The sequence below is a fragment of the Sceloporus undulatus genome, chromosome 4 (assembly GCF_019175285.1).
Source record: "Sceloporus undulatus isolate JIND9_A2432 ecotype Alabama chromosome 4, SceUnd_v1.1, whole genome shotgun sequence".
In the NCBI taxonomy this organism is placed as follows: domain Eukaryota; kingdom Metazoa; phylum Chordata; class Lepidosauria; order Squamata; family Phrynosomatidae; genus Sceloporus; species Sceloporus undulatus.
The window spans coordinates 86374552-86396114 of record NC_056525.1 but is presented as its reverse complement, the minus strand read 5'-3'; the positions used below and the strand labels follow the sequence as shown (position 1 = coordinate 86396114).

General features: G+C 38.1%; 1 protein-coding gene across 2 annotated transcripts in view; it reads left to right on the top strand.

Annotated features, from left to right (window-relative positions):
- Nucleotides 1-17707, top strand: part of OMA1 (OMA1 zinc metallopeptidase) — a 61553-nt gene extending 43846 nt beyond the window's left edge. The window contains exons 10-11 of one of the 2 annotated variants that reach the window (XR_006103554.1): nt 1106-1222; nt 17216-17707. Coding sequence is in view for 1 of the 2 variants with exons in the window: in XM_042463772.1 (XP_042319706.1) it covers nt 1106-1133 (28 nt within the window). In the remaining variant the exon portion in view is untranslated. Of the gene's footprint in view, nt 1-1105; nt 1602-17215 lie in introns of those variants that run through there. The other variant, XM_042463772.1, reaches the window with a different exon arrangement.
- Nucleotides 17708-21563: the final 3856 nt, after the last annotated feature.

Here is a 21563-nt window from a genome sequence, read left to right as displayed (position 1 = left end):
AATAATAATAATAATAATAATAATAATAATAATAATAATAATAATAATAATTCTTTATTGATATAGCGCTGTAGATTTTCACAGTGCTGTACATAAAATAATAAATAAAAAGAGTATATGCAGTTTGACACCACTTTAATCACCGTAGCTCCATCCTATGGAATCCTGGGATTTGTTGTTTTAAAAAGATGTTTTGCCTTCTTTGCCAGAGTGAAGTTGCCTCACAAAATGACAAATTCCATGATTCTGTAAGATGGATCCATGACTGATAAAGTGATGTCTAACTGCATTATTTATGTTTTTAACTTCTGTATGTTTTATGTGATTTAATATGCTTTTAGCATGAGAGTTTTTTAAATAAATACATCATTTCTAGAGATGCACCTTTGGTACTGTTTGAAGTACAGTACTTCCTTTTCTCTCCCCAGAATCCTTCACCATTCAGCTTCATTGGCTAGCCCTGGATTTTTCTTCTGTTTGTTGTTGCTGTTGTGTGTCTTCAAGTCATTTCCAACTTCTGGCGACCCTAAAGCAACCCTATCCTGGGGATTTCTTGGGATATTTCTTCAGAGGGGGTTTGCCATTGCCATCCTCTGAAGCTGAGAGATTGTGTCTTGCTCAAGATCACCCAGTGGGTTTCCATGGCCAAACGGGGATTCAGACTCTGGTCTCCAGCGCTTTGTTCGTTTTGGTTGCTTTTTCTACAGTTTTCCTAGATTTATTCTAAAAGGTGCACTTTCCTTTTCTCTGTTAAAAGCAAGTTTGTTTAAATTCTGTTGTCTCTATTCAACTTCTGTTTTCAAGCCAATATAAATTAAGAGCCTTGTTAGTTTCTGGAACAAGTAACATAAAAAAGCCATTCACAAAAACAAGACACCATCATTAGCTCTTAATGCAATCACTCCTAAAAATCCCTTCTAAGAATCGGTTGCCTTGATATACTACTAAATATTTGCAGAACAAAAGCTGTTCTTTACACTATCAAGCCCTAGTTCTTCTTTTTGGGGGTTTATAGCTTTTAGATGTTTTATGTGGTTTAAACATTTTAAGCTTATTGCTATTCTTTTTTAAAACACTTCCTTGATATGTTTTGTTTTCTCATAAGTGTTCTGGAAATTATGCCAAATAAATAAATAATAAGTCCTAAGCTGGAATGTTAACAGAAGACACAGAATGGAAAAGGTTGTGGTATTACAAGAAGACGAAGGACAGGTATACCAAGGTAAACAATGTTTCTGGATGTTTTTACTGATGTCTCATTTGTTTTGTAGCTTTACATTGGAAGTCTAAATTACATAACAATGCATTAATCTAACTTTTCAAGCATGTGGAAAATGTTGAATAGTACACTTCAATAGTACTTGTATAGTATAATAAAAATTTGTAAGTATAATTTCATATCTCATGTTAGAAAAGTCCTTTTTAGTTAATAAGAATAAAAGATCATTTGCATGAAGAATATTTACACTGTTTAAAAAAACCAGGAGTAAGATATTTTAAATGTATGTATGCATTTATGCATTACATTTTTATCTCACAATGGTTAGTTCAAATGGGACTCCCATAGCTGCTTGCAAAATTAACAAATTTACATTAAAAGTTTTAAAAAGCTATTAAATCAGGAGTCTTGTTAAATAACATCCTTTTAATTTCTATGCAAAATCTGCTCATGAGCCTTCAACAGAACCTTCTGTATAAGATCTGAGTACTGTACTTTGTTATACAATCTTGGTACTCAGTTGTGTGTAGAAGGTAAAAAAAAAGCAAGATGCTCTGTGTATCCAAACATGTTTAAAATTGTTTAGGATAGAATAGAATTATTGGTAAAATACTGTACTCCATTTGACAGAAGACAGTTTAACTACAAGAAAATACTTTTCACTTTTCTTGCATGTTTTTGTTGTGTGCCTTCAATCATTTCTGACTTAACGGCAACCTTAAGGTGAGCCTTTTACAGGGTTTTCTTTGCACATTTCTTCAGGGAAGGGGTCATTGCCATCCTCAGAGGCTGAGAGAGTGTGTCTTGTTCAAGATCACCCAGTGGGTTTTTGTGGCTAAGCAAAGAGTCAAACCCTGCTTTCCAGAGCTCAAAGCATGCTGGTTTGCATCTTTTTTCCACTTTGATCTTTGCCCACTCCTTAGTGGTTCCTTATTTTTGATAGCTGTGAGAGTTCAATGGTGTAGTTTTTCCCCCTTTTGCTTTGTTAACCTCATCGTATGCTGAATTTTAGAAGCTTGCTTTGTTTGTTACATAGCACTATTAGGGCTTTTTTTTTTTACTTGAGGCTGTTGCAAGCATCTTCTCTTTATAGTTAAATGGACCGAGAGAAATTGTTTTGAGAGTTCTTGCAGCACAGTGGGTAGCCTCCATAAAAATAGCCCAGCAAGTCAAGTCATGCTGGTTCTACTTCTTAATGAATGATTCCCAAAAAGGAGATAGCTAGAACCAATTATTAGCATTCCTGGAAGGGAAGCATCATTCCATTAAGGTTTACAAGACTGAGTTTTTCAATCACTTTTCTTTGTTTAACTAATTAAGATCTGGTTGAAGGTGCCACAAAGATCATGGGCTATTGTGTACTGGCTTTGTAAGGTTATGTAGGGGGGCTAGACATAATCTTTGGGGGAAAGAACTGTAGATTAAGATGGGTTGGGTACAGATAATGACTAGGAGCTAAAAGATCTTAGTGTGAGGATTTTATCCTTCAGCTTCTTCAAAATACACACATATGCTCACAAACCTGTCTTCCTTTACAATCCCTAATAAGTAGGAAAGACTTATTGGTGGGTGGAGAATCTCAGAAGGATAATAGTGGAAAGCTTAGTGATAAATAGACTCTTTGGATATGCCCTAGATATGAATAATCCAGGGCACTACTTTCCTGTAAAAAAGGGAGAAGGGAGATCACATTACTAGAACGATCAGGTTAATGAAAAGGAAAATCTAAGCAGCATATGGAAGCTGCAAGATAGCAGTTAAATGTTATTGTTGTTAAATGCACTGAGCTTCTGACAAGCTGGGAAGAGCCAAAAAGATAAAAAAACAAAACAAAACTCTAACTCATTCTTCTAGCCTCCAAATGTCAAGAGTCAACTACAGAAAAATAGTTAATTTTTAAAAAAGAAGTTAATGTTTTTTTAAAAATCAGTTTCAAAAATTGGGTTACGGCATTTCTTTGCCCCTCGTGATGTATTTCTAGGGCATCTCTGCAAGGCTTCCATTTGTTTCTATACCTGCCGGTATTATCCTTCAGTGATTTCCACTTCCAGTAGGTCTCTCCCAAGGGCCTAAATACTCTAAAGGCACCAGACCCCATGTGATCTTGGGATGTAAGCAGGGTCATCTTTGGAGGGCCTTGTAGGCTTCATTTCAGAGGAAGGACCTGGCAAAACCACCTCTGAGTATTCCTTGCCTAAGAAAAACCTATGAAATTCATGGGGTTGCCAGAAGTCAACAGGCAACTTGAGGACACATACACTTTCCTACTCATCTAATCACCTGTTTATCCCATTATCTGTTAGTTGCAGTGAACGATGTAGAACTTAGATGGCCTGTGCCCTTGCTCAAACACTTCTTCCCCCGCCACTGTCTTCTGCATTCGGTTTAAGGCTGGAGGTAATTAAATTTCTCTCTTTTTCCCTCTAGCAACATTGATCTATATTGGATATTTAGACTCCAGAGAATCAAAGCTTTTTATTCCTGCCTGGAATATGTTGCCCTCAGATTTATTCTGTACGTGTGTGGAATAAATGAGGAAGGACAAATGTACTGGAGTTGCAGCAACAAGATTTGTTAACCACAAGATGGCAGTTTGACTGCCTCGGCTAGACTCTTGGAGCTGATGTGTTGCAACAGCTTAGTTCTTAGTCTGGTTTGGGCAAAGCAGGGAAATAATCTTTCTTTGGGGCTTCTTAATGGTTTTTAAAAATGAAGACTTTGCTTCTGGCACAGTAGTTAGTGTTTAAACAGAAGGCTACTTGGGGACATAGTCTGTGGACTTGTATCTTTCTAATGGCCTTCAGATTTCTGTACTTAGACGCTCTCTCACTTCATTTCAACTGTGAAATGTTAGAATTACACCTGAAGTCTTAATAGACTATTAGGAGCATTAAACTTTCTTGTCAAAAACATACTTCACTGAAGTTCAATAACAGTTGGGGAAAGAAAGAAGCTTATGGAAATGAATGGATGCTGACAGTGTGTTTGGAGTTGCACAAATCTATGAGAAAACAAGGTCTAAAGACATGAGAGCTAGAATTGTAGAAAAGCAGGTTCTGAAAACCTTCCAGTGCAAAATCTGTATAATAACCAGAGGCTTTCTGAGCACATTTAAGAATATAGTTAAAAGTCAATGAATCACTTTATTGCTGATATCACCCCACATAGACAAACAAAAGTGTCCTGTTCTTAGGAATAATTGATACATGTATCAGTTGATACCTCCCATTCCATATGGATAGGGACAACCAGTGAGAAGACATCCCATGTTAGCAACACCATAGTGCTTGTCATACGGTGCACCTCAGGGATAATTGACACGAGAATATAGCTTCAATGATTTTGGTTTATTGTTAACGTTATTACTGTACTTAATTTTCTTTCTTAAAAAATGCTCCCAGAATTCCTTCTGGCATCAACTGCTTGATGGGTGGCCAAATTGGGAACAGAGTGCTTCCCTGGACTGTGTTTGCAGTTCTCTCTCTGTGTGTGTGTGTGTGTGTGTGTGTGTGCACCTCCAAGTTGTCTGTTGACTTATGGTGACCCAATGAATTTCATGGTGTTTTCCTAGGCAAGGAAAATGCAGAGGTAGTTTGCCATAGTCTTCCTCTGAAATATTGCCTACAGCACCTGATATTCCTTGGCAGCCCCTCATTCAACTACTAACCTGGCCTTACTCTGCTTAGGTTCCATGATCAGACAAGAGCTGGTATATTCTGGTTATTTAGGTCCATTATCCATCTAAATTCCCCAGACTGAAAGCAAGAGGGATTATCTCTGGTGGAAGCTCCAAGAGAACAAATTTAATTGTCTCTTATTTTTCCAAACCAGATGTGAATTTCCACTCCCCTTTGGTTTTGCTCCCCTACTCCTCATTTCTGATATTTGGCTCCCAGACCTCCTCCTGCAGTTGCCCACCTGTGCTGAGCCATTATGGAGTCCTGTTCCATGTCACATCCTCCAGCTGTCCTGCTTTCATCCCACTTTTTAAGCTGCTTTAGAAATGCTCATTTTTTTCTCTCTTCCTCCCTATCTCTCCCCCCCCCCCATTTTGTCCTGGCTTACTTCAATTGATGCAAACTGATTCTATGTAGAAGACTAGTTTGCACTCAGCAGGGACAAAAGAGAGGAGAGGGAGAGAATCTTGCCCTTCCCAGTATGTTCAAGCAAAAACAAAATGCTGCAGCCTCTCCTGTCTGGTGTGTTTTTCTTCATTAATAAGTGTAGTTATCTTGGCCATACTCTGATGTTGCTTGCCTCATGTGCTCTGGCTTTTGTCTGTGAAATGTTGGAGGGTGTGCAATGTATTTTGACTGGATCTTTTTCTTTCTCTCCATTTTGAATTACACTGCTGCCTGGCTGTTTATTTATAGCAGTGAATGACATTTTTGCCAGAGACTGGATTTGTGATGTGGACTAAAATTGTTTTCTGCTTTCACAGTCCACTGGCAGTTTTAAAGAACAGGACTTCGGAGGGAGTGTTGTTATGTCGGGAACAATCTTTTGATGAAGATCCCTCAAATTACATATGTATTCTCAGAATGAACGCATGTTTGAATCTGAGTAACACACAGTAAGATGAATCTATCCATCATGCACGTTTAGTGTAAAAAAACATATTTGACTTTCTTTCTGTCCATACAGATTCGATCACTATAGCTGGTTTGTCATTTGCTAAATACATGGGCTCAGCTCTCTGGGACCCCAGCTCATCAGTTACCAAGTGAGCAGCCTGTCATAGAAGCTACGCATATCATTTATTACTGTCAGGTACCCAGAGATCAGAATCATCCTTGAGCCTCTTATCCTTTGATGGCTTGGAAATAGAATGGTTGTGAAAACCTTGTGCATACAAATAGAAAATGCACTGCGTGAGAGAAGATTTAGCCCAAACCACAGGACTGGAATTGTTTGGTTCAAATTTTAGTTTTGCAACACACTGTGACATTTAGAAGGCATTCTACATAATGCATCCTGACTATTTCTGGGATACATTCACTTGGAGTAGTCTGTGTAATACTAAACTTTCAATAGACTGGACATCTACAAATACAGTGACAGATTTCTAACACTATTATAGAGTAGAGAGCCAGCATGGTGTAGTGGTTTGAGCATTGGACATTGAGCACTCTTGTGACCAGGGTTGAGGTCCCTGCTCAACCATGGAAACCTACTGGGTTACATTGGGCAAGTCACATTTTCTCAGCCTTCGAGGAAGGCAAAGACACCATCCTGTCAACAGATCTTGCCTAGAAATCTCCTTGATAGGTTTACCTTAAGGTTGCCATAAATCAGAAATGAAGACACCAAACAACCATAATTGTTATGGAAGTTGTTTCTAGAAGGTTGTAGTTCAATTTGGTATATGTGTGTCATGAAATGCATTAGTTCCTCTGAATATGTTCCTGGAGATAATTGGGACATATTATATTGAGGAAAATTTACATGTCTGAACATCCCCTACAACAACAACGATCATATACAAATGTAGGGGTACTGTCAATTGATAAAAGTAGATTTCAAGTTGTGCTGGAATGTTGTATCTAGATCAGAGTCATAGGCCCTGCAGATATTGTTGAACTGGAGCTCCCAGCATTCCTCACCATTGGCTGTATTGGTTCATGTTGCTGAGAGTTGCAGGTTAGCAATACCTGGAGGGCCATACAACTCAAAGTGGTTTGCTACCGATTAAGATAATAACATGAAAATCACATTAAAAATAAATACATTTTTTTTATAATTCAGAGGCAGTAGTGATGTATTAATGTCAGCAATCCAGAAACAAACTAGGTTTTTATAAAGAATTGATGTTATATATGCCCAGCAAATAGCTCAAAACAGAAGCTGAGTTGCTGCATTCTGGACCAATTGAAGTTTATGAAGCTGTCTTTGAGGGCATTCACACAGTTTTACAGTGCTAATTGCATTAGTCAAGAGAGACCCAGTTTGAGTATAAGCCTAATTTATCGCTGAAAATTATTATTATTATTGCTTTTCTAAGAGGTAAATTTAGAATCCTAACTCCTATAACAATATATGCACATTTCATATATCTCCTTAGGCTAATCCTATTTTCCCAGTGATCTCTCTGATCTAAACTGGTTGATTTTTTTATCATGTGAATTCAGAGGCATTAACTTGCAATCAGGTGCATTTAAAAAGGGTGGGATGGGGAGAATCCTGTGTTGAGTGACTTCCAGAATATGATTTGACCCTATGGCAATTCTAAAGTATTTAGATAATATAGTATGCACAAAAAATGTTTGTGGATGTAGAATCAAGAGTATTCAAAATAGCAAAACATTCAGAGTTAGAAAAGCATATATTCTTACAGGATTAATTGTTTTCAGCCTTCCCTGTTTGGAGAAAATGTATTTGAAAAATATTACTATAGTTATTTCTAGTTGAAAATAATGGACATCTTTTGTTAAACCTCTTTAAACCCTTAAGGGAAAAAATTGCATTAAGGGCACAATGGGAAAAAGGTTAACCCCAGTAACAAAATGGGAGTAGAAAATGTTGAGGCAAATGGCCCACAGTGAGGAGACATTCTATGTGACAACCATTTAGTCCCCATCAAAAGATGTCACTTCAAAGCTTGCAGAGGTCCTTGCAAGCAAATATTGATACATTACTACCTTCTAGTTTTCTTATGCACTGTTTTATCAGAGAAGTCAAAGTAAGGGAAAATAGGGATGTATGGGTTATTCCAGTGAATGACACCAATGTACATTATTAGGTTTTTGGATAACAGACCGTCTTCTCATTCACAGCTTAGGAAAAGAATTGTGCCTCTCCATATTTCATCCACATTTCAATTTCATTTTTTAAAAAAACTAGGATCCTTGACTCTCCGTAATCCATGCCATCTACAGTCCAGCTCTCTCTGTTTCGTGCTTCTAAACTAACTTCCACCTTTAAAAATGCATATGCACCCTTATCCCTTCAGCCCACTACTCCACTTTTGCAGCAGTGTGGCTTGATGACTGTAGCATGCCCATTTTTCATTTTTCATCCGTTTTGGCTTAAGGAGAAAAGAGGTCATCTGGCTGGGATTTCTAGACCTCAACAGTATCTCGGGTGAGAGTGGGGGGCAGTGTTTCCATTTCCAGAGCTTTTTGGAGATTCTTGGAGAACTAATCACAGCTTTCTTCCTTTTTTGTTGAGAAATAGGAACATTTGCATGGGAGCTTCAGTGATACTGGAAAAGGGAGTACAATTGTTCAACAGTGTTTGGATTCTTCCGATAGTTTACTCCATACTTGTAACTCCCCACCCCCCAAAAAATGCCTTGCTTTGTAATGAACTGAATATTATCTTTAATTGTTGTATGGCACAATAATAAGCTGTTGCTTGGAGCATCTGCTCTCTAACATCTGATGCATTAGTGTTACTGTGCTCTGGACTGATCTCCAGCTCCTTTCCTTGCCTCCCAGTTTCCTTTTCTTTTTTGGAAAGATTTCTGCATGGGAGACAGGGAGAGAACTAAACAACCAACCAAGTGTTTTCTTCTCTCAGCAGGGGGCCACCATACTTCCAAAGAGAAATTGCAGAGGATTTTCCATTTAGGCTGGTTATCACAGACTGAAAGCTCTTTAAGCATATATTGATAGTTGCTCAGTTTTATCAATATGTCTTAAGAGACCGCTAATCCAGTGAATGTTCCTTTTGGAGTCCCTGCAGCCTGTTGGTGCAATGATGCACAGCATTGCTCCACTAGGAATAGCAATCTCTCCATTGGGCACAGTGTTCTGTTATATGCCTTCTGTCACAGGAAATGCAGAGAGATTTTTATGCAATCCTCTTGGAATTCTGCACAGGCTGGTTGACTGTGGTTTGTGAATGTTACGGTTATCTGCTTAGTCAGTTACAATAGTTATAGTATTATATTGTATGACATTATTGTTGTTTTTTGTGCCTTCAAGTCATTTCTGACTTACGGTAACCCCATCACAGTGTTTTCTTAGCAAGTTTTTTCAGAAGGGGTTTGCCATTGCCGTCTTCTGAGGCTGGGAGCATGTGACTTGCCAAGGTCACCCAGTGGGTTTCTGTGGCTGAGCTGGGATTCAAATTCTGGTTAGAGCTGTAGTCCAATGCTCAAACCACTACACCACAATATTTATTTATTACATTATTAATGCTCCTTCCTTTTCCACCCCTTCTCCCCATGTGGCTCCCCGAGCAGTAGGCAGCTTAAAACAAAATGAATTGAGAGCAGAACAAGCCTTTTTAAAATGCTTCAGATAAAAGAATAAAATTGTGCAAAAATCAGAAAACTTAATTGTTTGGACAAACAATTCACAGGATCCTTTGACCAGTCCCTACATTTCTGGGAACTATAGTTTTAAAAAGTACATTTTCCAAGTCATATATTAAAATCTGCCAAAAGGCATCCTAAACGAATCAATCTTTCATATCTGTTTTTCATCACCCAATTAGGTTGAACACATCTCCTTTCAAGTTCAATCTAAAACCCAGAGTAGATTCACCTCCCCACTGACATGGGAACCACCAGCCCCTACTGGCCTCAGGGCAGCAAAATGACTTGGTTCAGCTCTGGGATGAAGTGTTATCTCTTACCACCCCCAACAAACCATGCTCATCCATTTGACATCTCATTGAGTTAAATGCTTAGCCTTCAAGGGGCAGCCAGATTGAAACAGATAAAACACTATCAACATATGAGATGAACCAAAGGCTTTACTGGATTCTGCAAAATGTGATACAATATTCTTATCTTTTGCTGGGCTCTGAAGTGAATAATTAAGCAGTATTAGCCTGTACGAACATCACCCAACTCAGTATTGTGATGCAATAGCTATGACGAATTGTCAAGTGACTTGACAAAACAGTATGTCTCCTGCTTCTAGTGAGCAACCCCATCACAATTATGAAAATACAAGACTGATCCTGATTTTTTCAAAACAGCCAATTATCTTCCTCAGTGTCCATCTTATTGCTCCTAATTAGATCCATCTTAAACAAACTCATTCTTCCCAATGCCCCTCCAACATATGAAGGGTGGTTATTATGCAGTCTTCCTCCACTTATCATTTTCCTTTATGTCAACTCCTTAGGCTCATTAATGGTCTTAGTTTTAGTCTTGTCTGAATTCCCAGTCCTCTTCTTAACATCTTTCTGTGACAACAGAAATGTAGTTAAGAATGTAAGAAAGTTACTTGATCAGACCAAGAGCCAGTCTAGTACATTGTAGCACATTCTATTATACTTCAGCTCATCTGGCAGCTGGTACACAGAGACATGCTGCCTTTGACACTGAAGGCAATATGTTTGGCCGTTGTGGTTTTTGGACACCATTAGCCTTCTCTCCCATGAGTATGTTATGTTAGGGTACAGTGCAATGTACTGTTCTTGGGAATAATCCTTATAGAACTCAACAAGATGGATTTCTGAGTAAACGTTTCATGAATATTTCAGAGGCAAATAAATTTCTGTTAAGAGGTAACAACCTTAGGATGTATATAATCAGTAGTTGCTAGTTTGTATATTTCTCTAGGAGTTTACATATAGCATGTATCATGTCATTTCTGTTTGCTGGTTTTAGCCATATCTTTTTTTCTGAATTTGCCCATCCTCTGTTTTACAGCCTGCAGTTATTTAATTTCTCTCTCTTCTATGTTTGAAGAGAACATGCTACAGAGTCTATCACCAATGTTCCCAAACCTTTAGTACTTGTAAATAAAGCCACTTCAAATGTTATTACTTAACAAAACCCCAAAGACTAATTGGCTGTACAGACTGGCAAGAAATACCAGCATCAGGGTAGAGTGAGGGCATGGCGACTGCACGCTTTATGTCCTGACTCCACCCCCAAGCCACTGTCATGCCGCCTGCCCAACCAGATGGTGGGCTGTGTCACAATATTTCTGTGGTGCAGTGTTTAGACATGCTGTGCTGAAATAGCGCACATGCCTATGATGCATGTGTGCTGCTGCCCCACAAGCATGAGCCCCATGAGTGCTGGATCCCGGAAACATCCAAACTTTACGCAGGGGGTCCGGAATGGATCCCCCACATAAGGCAAGGATCCATTGTATTTGCATACATGTACACAATGTGATGTCTTGGGAATGGCACCCATCTTTAAACACAAAATTCATTCATGTTTCAGATACACATAACCTAAAGGTAGTTTTATACAATATTTTAAATAATTTAGTATATTAAAGGAAGTTTGTATATATTGAACATTCAGAAAGCAAAGGTGTCACTATACTATCTACCCATGAAAAAAAGTTTTGGTTTTTGGAGTATTTTGGATTTCAGAATTCTAGATAAGCGCAACTCAACCTGCACTACAACCCTCCCATTCCCCAACAACTTCTACCCAACCAGTTCTTTTTAACAAAGTTCTCCACATATGTAGGTATGCCTAATTTTTGTTTCAAGATGACATCTGAGAAAATAAACTCTGCCCCAAACAATGAAATGTGTATAACACATTAATCAGTATCAGTAATGCTCAAATAGCATTAACTCTAAATATGTTTCTCTTTCTCAAATTCCAAGTGATCTATTAGCTTACTTTTTGCATGTTAATTTTATTTAATAAGCTAACTAGCAGAAATAAATGTACTACATGAAGAGTGCATGTTTACACTTCACACAGATTTGACTGCAGACAACATCCTTAACAGTCCAGTGTGACATGCATTTACATTGTTTTATTTCTTTTTCACAGTATAACATGTTCCCTGTGGAGATGTATTGACTTTCATTTTCACATTTTGCCAGCATCTCTACAGTCTTGCATTTAAATCGTCTCATTTCCTTTCTAATACAATGACATCATCTCAGTAAAGGCACATTCTTACTATCCTGAAAATTTAGTAATGTCACAAGTCATGACTGAAAAAGGGAAATGCTGCATTGGGTGCGACATCTATTGGTTGGTTAGTTGGACACATGACTCTATGTATCTTATATACACTATTGTTTCCCTCCATCCCGCCTAAGGTTCTGTTTCATTGCTCTTCTCTGGTGACTTTTCCTCTGATATTCTGTTCCTTTTCCACAGCAAAGGACCCATTTACAGTGCATCCATGCCACATTCTGGGGTATTTTTTCACACCCTTTGCTCCCTTCAGGGCACACAAACTAATTTTTCTCCACATGAGTCCTGGGAATGTGAGCCATAGCAAAGATCAGATTCTTTGAGGCAGTTCTGATGTTGGAAGCTAGGCCCACAACCTCTTAACTGTTTGGTATTCACATTTATAATCATGGCCCCATTTCCACATGCACAAATACCCCCAAATCCATCTTAAATTTCAGGGAGCCATTCAAAGTTCTTCAGTGTTGTTGAGTGGGGTACTGGAGAATGGCACATCCAGTACTCTGTGCACAGTAAGCAGTGGTGTGCTAAGGAGTTGAATCCAATCATGGGAGAAGGGTGGGATAGAAATCTTTGAAATAATAAAATATAAAGGACCCTTTAAATGCTCCTGCTTCTGTTTGTTGCACTGCAACTCATTGGCAGGAGATGGCTGTATATATTATTCTACAGTGCCTCACTTGCCAGTGCTGCAGAACTCTAGTAACAGCTGTACAGCTACCTGGAATTTAAAGTGGGGTTTGAGGGTTAGATTGGGAAATGAAACATAGTCTCAACTTCATGGGTGTGTGTCTGATGCAGGACCTTGATGTCAGCCCCCCCCCCAGATGCCTGCATGTGTATGTGTGTATGTATATATATATATATATATATATATATATATATATATATATATGTGCCTAGAAACATGCCCAGTGGGACAGTACCTCTTCCTTAGTTGTCACTTCTGCCTGGACTGATGCCCCTTCCTCTCCATGTGGGTTTTGGGAACATGCACACTTTGTCATTTTGTTGATTTGTAATCACTGATCACACCATAATGGAGACGATGGAAAATTGTTTTCTGAGCTGAAAAAAAAAGCTGTAATTTGGGATTTGTTCTATGTAACATTCACATGTGGTTGATTGCATAGAAAACAATATTTTCTGCAGAGGAATTAATATTTTTGCATGGAAATATTATTTGTCATGCAGTTTTCTGCACACAAAAAATGCTATTTTGTATTCAAAACAACCATGTGTGAATTTTACATAATACAAATCCAGAATGACACCTTTTTCCCCCTAAAAAGAACACGTTTTCTGTGCAGGAATTAATATTTCAGTGTTTAAATACAACGTGCCTGCATCATATGCGGGTGCGCTATATGCAGCTTTCAGCTTACACTGAAAGCCGTGTGACAGAAATGGCAATGGCATGCACCCAACATACATGGGGGGGCTCAAGCATACACGCTATTTGCCTTATACGGGGAATCATGTACAAATTTTGCACAGAGTATGTCCTAAATTGTGAATAGGTTAAAAAACTGCATAGTTTTCAAAGACTTTCTCACAGTGTGAAGAAAATTGCTGAAATTACTCATTGCTACCTTTGAGAAGAACCATTATAAAGAATTACATCCATAAATAAATCCAAAACCTAGATCTTGACAAGAGGATATATTAACATTAATTGTTTGTTGTTGTTGTTGTTGTTGTTGTTGTTGTGTGCTTTCAAGTCATTCCAAATTTATGGTGAACCTATCATATGGTTTTCTTAGCAAGTTTTGTTCATAGAGGTGTGGGTAAATCTTGATATGTATACTGATAGCAAATTTTCCTACAGATTCAGTTTCTTTTGTTCTGTTATACAAGTGTATTTATGGGCACTCAGTAGACTGCTAAGTTGACCAAACTGTTTGTAGTCAATCGATGCTGTTTGTAGAGGGAGAACAAGTAATAGTTGCTTATTCAGTAACCTCCTGTCCAAAACAATGATGAAAGTTGTCAAAGGAAGGGAAACATCAAAGGGAATAAACAGAGCAAATCAGTCCTCAGGCTGGAATCTGTAGAAGAATCTGACTTTAACTCTGCTGGATCCCAGAAACATCCAAACTTCAATGCAGAACTGCCTCTAGCTGCTTTGTACATGTATGTTGGCAAGACATTTCTTGTACAATATTGCCTTACAGCATCTATAATACCATGGTAACAGTAAGCACATGCAAAGCAGTTAATGTCAGTATAGTGGTGACAAGCTGTAAACATTTAGTACCTTTATAAAGAAATCATGGTTTCCTCTCATCTGACTACATTTCAGTTTTTCCGAAATGAGTGAACACAAAATTGGGCTCTCTGGTTTTTCACTAATTTTGGAAAAAATGGGGATGGAGAGATGTGAGGCTGAAAATGATTTTCAGGTTTATACAAATACCCTGAGAGCCATGGTGCAGTGGTTTGAGTGTTGGGATGCTGTAGACCAGGGTTTGAATCCCTGCTCTGCAATGAAAACCCACTAGATGACCCACTGGGCAAGTCACACTTTCTCATCCTCAGAAGAAGGCAAAATAAAATAAAGTAAAATCCTCTGAACAAATGATAAATCCACTTTAGATCACCATAAGCCAGAAATGACACACAACAATAACACATACTTTAAAGGCACCAGATCCTGTCTGATCTTGGAATCTAAGCAGGGCCATCCCTGGTGAGTACTTCAATGGGATACTGCTAATGAATACCAGGTATTCTAGGCTACATTTTGGAAGGAAGTGGCAAAACCATCTTGGAGTATTCCTTGCCTAAGAAAACCCTGTGAAATTCATAGTGTTGCCATAAGTTGACAGGTAGCTTGAAGGCACATACAGAGAAAATAATCTTCTCTCCCATGCTGTGTTCTGTGACTTTGAAATCCCATGATGTTCCTGTGAAGTAGGTCTAATTGTTAAACTAGCAGGTTCTATTTAAACTTTGACATTTTATTCTCTCTTATCCCTCATGGTAGTAATGCCTTACTGGAATTTAGTGGTATTTTCTCACCACCAATGAAAATGCCAGTGTGCAGCAAGGCATAAAAATGTCTCGTGTCCAAAGATGAGTTGTGTGTTATACCCAGACACTCAGCGAGAAGAGACCAAGTTGGAATAAAAATATAACAACTTCAGATGAAATATTGCATTGTGAGACATTTTCTGGCTACTGGTGAATTCCTATGTTTCTCTAATGGAAGAAATTTTAGTTTCCCACAATAGGCCAGCTTACTGACATCCAACACATGCTACCTCTGCTTCATTGCATCATGGTTTGCAGTGGGGGGGAAATCCCAATTGCAAAGAAAAATGGGTAGATTTGTTGTAACACTATTATCCCAGCCATTTTAAAGATGTACATGACAAGCAGCTGAAATCTGAGGACTTTAGTGGTACAGCTATCACAGGGTGGCTAAATAAGGAAGTTGCTCCCTCTAAATAAGAATTATGCTAACCTCAATGAAATTTTCCATCAGTTCCCAAATTTCTAGCATTTCAAAGAGTGAAACACTGATACCTCTTCACACCATTTGCTGTGTTCACATACCCCTTTCTGTGACTGCTCACAGGCTGTAGAACTCCCTCAAGCCTTTTGAAATTTAGATTATGTACCAGTAGTTTCTGTGGTATGTTGTATTCCTTACCTTTTATTAGTAATTATATTTTAAGTATGTTTTTAACTTTATTTAACCATGGTTTTCAAAGTAATGCTGCTATTTAATTCTTTTTTGAATCTTGGTAAAATAAGATTTGAATTTAATATTGCTTTAAAGTACTATCAGTGGCATTGGATTCCACTCCTGAAGAAAGGTGAATTATATATTCAATAAATAAAGAACAGATTCCCTTCTTAACTTTGTCTGCCTTTTTTCTTTGGATACCTCAACTCTATTTCTAAATGCTTGACTGACATTTTAAGTTACTGCAATGCTGGAAATTTGGGAGCTGAATGAATATTTCACTGGAGAAGGAGAATTCTTAATTTGGAGGAAATGTCTTCATTTTGCTCGTCCTCCATACTAGTGAGTTCTTGTGGGCAAATGGGAGTTAAATGCAATTTAAAATGAAGAAAACCCAGAAATGCCTGATGTTTATCACATGACATTGCAGTTAACGTGAAATAACGTGAAGTTAAATCGCAGTTACAGCGATGAAAAACGGCAGCTTTTTACTTTCGGAACATCCCAAAAGTAAACAGCGATCAGTTTTCTCCACTTTAACTGAGGTTTAACTTCATGTTATTTTGTTTTGGAAGCAATTCAGTGTGATAAACCCCCCAAACCTGCAAGTTTTGTTTAAATTCAAATTTAATTTAAATCACATTTAACTCCTATTTTCTTGAGGGATCTCACTAGTGTAATAAACTCCTTAGAGATATTTGAAGTATTTTCTACCATCACCACTCTTATGTTCATAAGTTAACAAGACCCCACAAACTACTAAAGACACATACACACAGAGTGAAGGGTCACATTTCCCCTATAACAGCATGCAGTGGGCAGGCAGAATACTCAGTTACGTATGAATGTGGTAAGGTGTGGGCTCAGTGATAAGAATGGGATATTACAAGTGTACTCCTATTAACATATATGAAAGCTTGGAAGGTACACACAAAGATTGACCATTTTAAAGCACTCTCCTTCACATGACAAGTATCCTGTCTTTGATTATATATCCTGAACTTGCTTAGGAAACACATATTGATTGAAAGGCTACAGATGACATTAAGATATATGCCTCACTTTACTGTAGTTCATTTCTGTAGGTGTATTCTTCTCCAGTTAGGTACGTATTCTGTTGGTTCCTAAAATCACAGTGTTTAGCATGCACCATACTACTACTACTACTACCTCCTCCTCCTCCTCTTTTCTATTCTGCCTATTTCCCAGATTGGGATTCCAAGTGGCTTACAACGATTAAAAGAAATATTGTTAAAAATACACAAGATATAAAAGTTAAAACACAATCAGAAAAACTGAAGCTAGGTAAATATATATACATATATGATTAAAACACACACAAATACCCCAGCACAACACTTAGCAATATCTAGCAAATTGTGTAAGATGGGCCTTATATAATCACTCATCAAATACTTGTTGGAATAGAAAAGTCTTCGCTTGTTTGCAGGAAGAAAGGAAGGAGGGTGCCAGTCTAACTTCTCTGGGAAGGGATCTCAGAGCTCAATGGAAAGCCACTGAGAAGGCCCAAAGTAAGATGATAACAGGAAACACCATGATTTACAACGTGTTACTTGTTGACTCTAAATTGTGTGTCCGTTCTTCCTCACCTAATGATTGTAACAGGGTCCAGCCAAATCCAAGCTATGATTAAAACAAAGTGTTGTTTTTATGGTGCTGCACTCATTTTATTCTTCATTTTAAATTAATATTTTTAAATGGTTCTAATTCTGTTGTTAGTTCTATACCTCTTTAATCTCACCTTAAATATGCTTTAACCAAAAGTGTTTTTACTTTAATTTTCTGACCTGAGTCCCAGATTGGAAAAAAAGATGATGTATAAATAAAAGGATCGATGGGTAATGTTGGTCATTTTTGAGAATATACCACGTTTTATAATCAAGTACTGAAAATATATTTGAGGAATCATGCTACTGTGTCCTATAGTATGTCGTCCCCCTTATAAGAATCAAATTGAACCTTAAATGAAAGAGTGATCTTATGAGTACCAGCCCCAATCAATCACAGATTGTGTGTAGAGTGCACATGATTTCTGCGTGATCCTTTGAGAGAAACAATTGTAAGTTGGATGACACAAATATTTCCCAGTTGCCCAGCTCTACATCTGCAAGGAAATGAAATTCTATAAAATGGAATCTCCATCTCAGCTTGATAAAAGCTACATCGAAGAATATTAGAACACATATCACAAACATATAAATCCACTTTAATGTAGAGATACTTTTGAGCACTGCCAGGATAATGCAAGAATAGAAGCCACCCCTGGGATTTTGTGTCTATATGCATTTGTCAAAGAACATAATATTGAATGGTGTGCATGTGTACAGTGGTAATCCAAGATAAATTAAAGCAGTGTACCTCTTATAAATCTTTGGCTTGTCAATAATAGGCTTCTGAATGGCTATTTCTAAAAAAAAAAAAGGTTTAAGTAACTATCTTAGAATCCTGTTGGGAAATGATGGCTAGAACTTACAAAATGAATAGAAAGCTTTGTCATCCATGATATTTGCTTTTCAGTCTAGTTGGAGAGCTAGTGGTGAACTAGTTGGGGTCGGGGAAATGACTCAGGAAAAACAATAGTTTAAGAAGCTTCTTAGCAGCAGGTTTTATTTCTGCATTTATTTTAATTACATATATCCTTCTAACAGAGTTCTTGTGATTATTTTTTTAAAAAAATAAGAATTTTCAAATGACAGCAAAAATTAGAGAAATTAAAAGAAGAAGAAAATACAAGAAAAAAGTAAAAGAAATGGAACAAATGGAAAAAGAGAAGGAAAATATGACGTCTGAGCTTTCTTTTGGTAGTTATAAATCCATGTAGTTATTTATACTTCTCTATGGATTATAAAATCAGAACAGCCCCAAAATTCAGGATATCCACTTTGGCATAGGAAAGCTTACCTACAAAGAAGGTTTACCTACACTTCCCCTACAAGCAGGTGAAACATCAAATAAAACAATATTTTCAGTGGCACACACAAAAGAAACAACTGAACAAACTAAAACTCCAGCGCTGAAGCAAAAACAAATAAAACAGACTTCATCAAGAGTATACTTGTAGAAATTATATCCAAGCAACAAGGGCCTCCAATAAACACCCAATACACCTTACTTAGTAGCAACACTTGGAAGAAGAGTCTCAGATGATGATCTTAGCATGCAAATAGGCATAGATGGAGATCACAATGGAGATGCTATTTAGAAATTCACAGAGAAATAAATAAAATATCAGATGAAAAATCCCCAAACACATGGGCTTTCTGTAAAACTCCCCCATTACATTTTAATAAGATTTTCATGAAATTTTGTTTGTGTTACCCTGCCCCCCCTTAGTGTCTTAAAGGTTTCCTTCAAAACCTTGCAAGAGTGCTATTCTTCCATAAAATAAAGGGCATTCACCAAACACTATAGGAATATTTGGTATCTGTATCTAGCGGAGTACAATATGAGCTTGTAGTAGAAACAGAAGAAAGTACTCATGATGCTCTTGTAAGGTAAAAAGGGAAATCTACATTTTTTGTTCCAGGAAATCCATCTAGGCATAGGAAAGGAGATAGGCAAAAGAAAGTTTGGTTACACTTCAGTACAAGTGCCCATAAAGACTGATGCTCATGTATGGGTGCAAGGCATTATTAGGATGGAGACTTATGAATGCTCCCTTCCCAGAAAATTGAAACAAAGGACTAACTAACGTCTTGAGAAAAAGGGTAGGGGGCAAGTGACTATGGCCCGTACACACTGCCAGGATGTCACATCCTGGCGGCAATAGTAGGGCTTGGGAGCACGCACCAACTGCACGCTCCTGAGCCCTAGTACATGTGGGCGGTGCCATTACTGAGTGGCACCACCCACACAGAGGAGGTAGGGATGACATGTGGGCGTCTCAATGCCCACATGTCTATTGCCGGAAGCAGGGTTGTAAGGGCTACATCGCAGCCCTTAAGATGCTGCAAAAAAGCTGTTCTAGGCAGTTTCTTTTTTACTTTGTGGCTGTGCCGCACAGTTTGGGTGTGCAGTGCAGTTGTGCGGTACAAAGGGCCGACATTTCTCTGCTGGTCTGTACCGCACAAATAGGCTTGAGTACATAGATTTAAGGGATACAGTGGCTTAGCGGTTAAGACACCAACTCTGATGACCACAAGGTTACCAAGTCAGCAGTTCAAGACTCAAGTGCTACATGACAGAGTGAGCTCCTGTCACTAGTCTCAGCTTCTGCCAACCTAGCAGTTCAAAAACATGTAAATGTACAAGTAGGTGAATAGATACCACTTTGGTGGGAAGGTAACAGCGTTTCATACACCACAACAACTAGTCACTGAGTCATCTTTGACAAGGAGATTATCTGACAGGGAAGTCCCGCCAGGGTACACGTGGGATCTAAAACTCAAAGATGGATCCTATTGCGTTGCTCCATGGCCAGGCAGTAGGTAGCCCATATGTAAGCCAGGCTTCTCCCACTGCTTTTCAAAAATGGAATTTTCCTGTTACTGAAAAGCTGTGTGAAAAAAGTGCAAAGGCTCATACATTCAACCTAGACAATGAGGAAATTGAAATAGTAAAAGAATTCCTGTACCTTGGATCAAACATCAATCGGGAAGGAGACTGCATTCAAGAAATCAGAAGAATATCATAGAATCATAGATGTCATGCTGGAGAAGAGCTAAGGATACTGTGGTCAGCCAAAAAGCCAAACAAATGGGTCCTTGAACAGATCAACTCTGAAACCTCCTTGGAAGCCAATGATCAAGTTGAGGCTGTTGTACTTTGCCACATCATGAGAAGGCACTATTCATTAGAAAAGACAATATTATCTATTATCTATTATCATTTTATCTATTTTATGAGATGTTGTAACGGTTTTATTGGTCTGTAAACCGCTTTGATCTAAGGAAAAGAGGTATACAAATAAAATTGATGATGATGATGATGATGATGATGATGATGATGATGATGATGATGTTAGGGAAGATAGAGGGTCATAGAAACAGAGGAAGACCACACACTAGATAGACAGAGTCTATTACGGAGGTCACGGGTATTAATTTACAGGATCTAAGCAGCGCAGTGGCGGATATGGAGTCTTGGAGATGTCTCATCCAGATTTGCCGTGAGTCAGGACACGGGATTGACTCGAGGATGGTTAACAACAAACAACAAATATAAAGAAAGAAACAGAGAGGCAAAACAAAAGAGCAGGCATGCTCTTTAGATTCCCCTCTTTCACTAACTACTTTACAAGTGTTCATGCCTCTTTGTTTCCAACAAATACCTTATTTTAAAAATATTTTTTCTACAGATGGAGGTCTATTTACTTCCACTGCTGAATTTTGGCAGCAGAGGGCAGTCTTTTGTAAGTTCTGGGATGAGTGTTGGAATTGGCCCTCAGACCTGCCAAAGTTGCCCATGCTTGAATGACATGATAGCGATTGTTAATAATGAACGATAAACAATTTAACTACAAATTTATAAGACTGACAAATGAGAGTGGGTACATGAAAGTAGCCATATTTTCTAATTTTGATAAACATTGAAAAAGAAGTCTGTACCATAACACTGCAGTCTTCCAGAGACCGATACAGTGTGGGACTTGGCTGAACATGAGCCCCCAAGGTCCTATTTTTGGTAACCTATGCCTCCACATTTAGCCACCCCCCATATAAGAAATCTGCACAAAAATGGACTGTCCCTCCTGGAAGTTTCCAAGAGCAGTTATTTTATGTTTGGGAAGAGGAGGGGGACAATGTCTGCCATGTACACTTCCATGGGAGAAGAGAAAA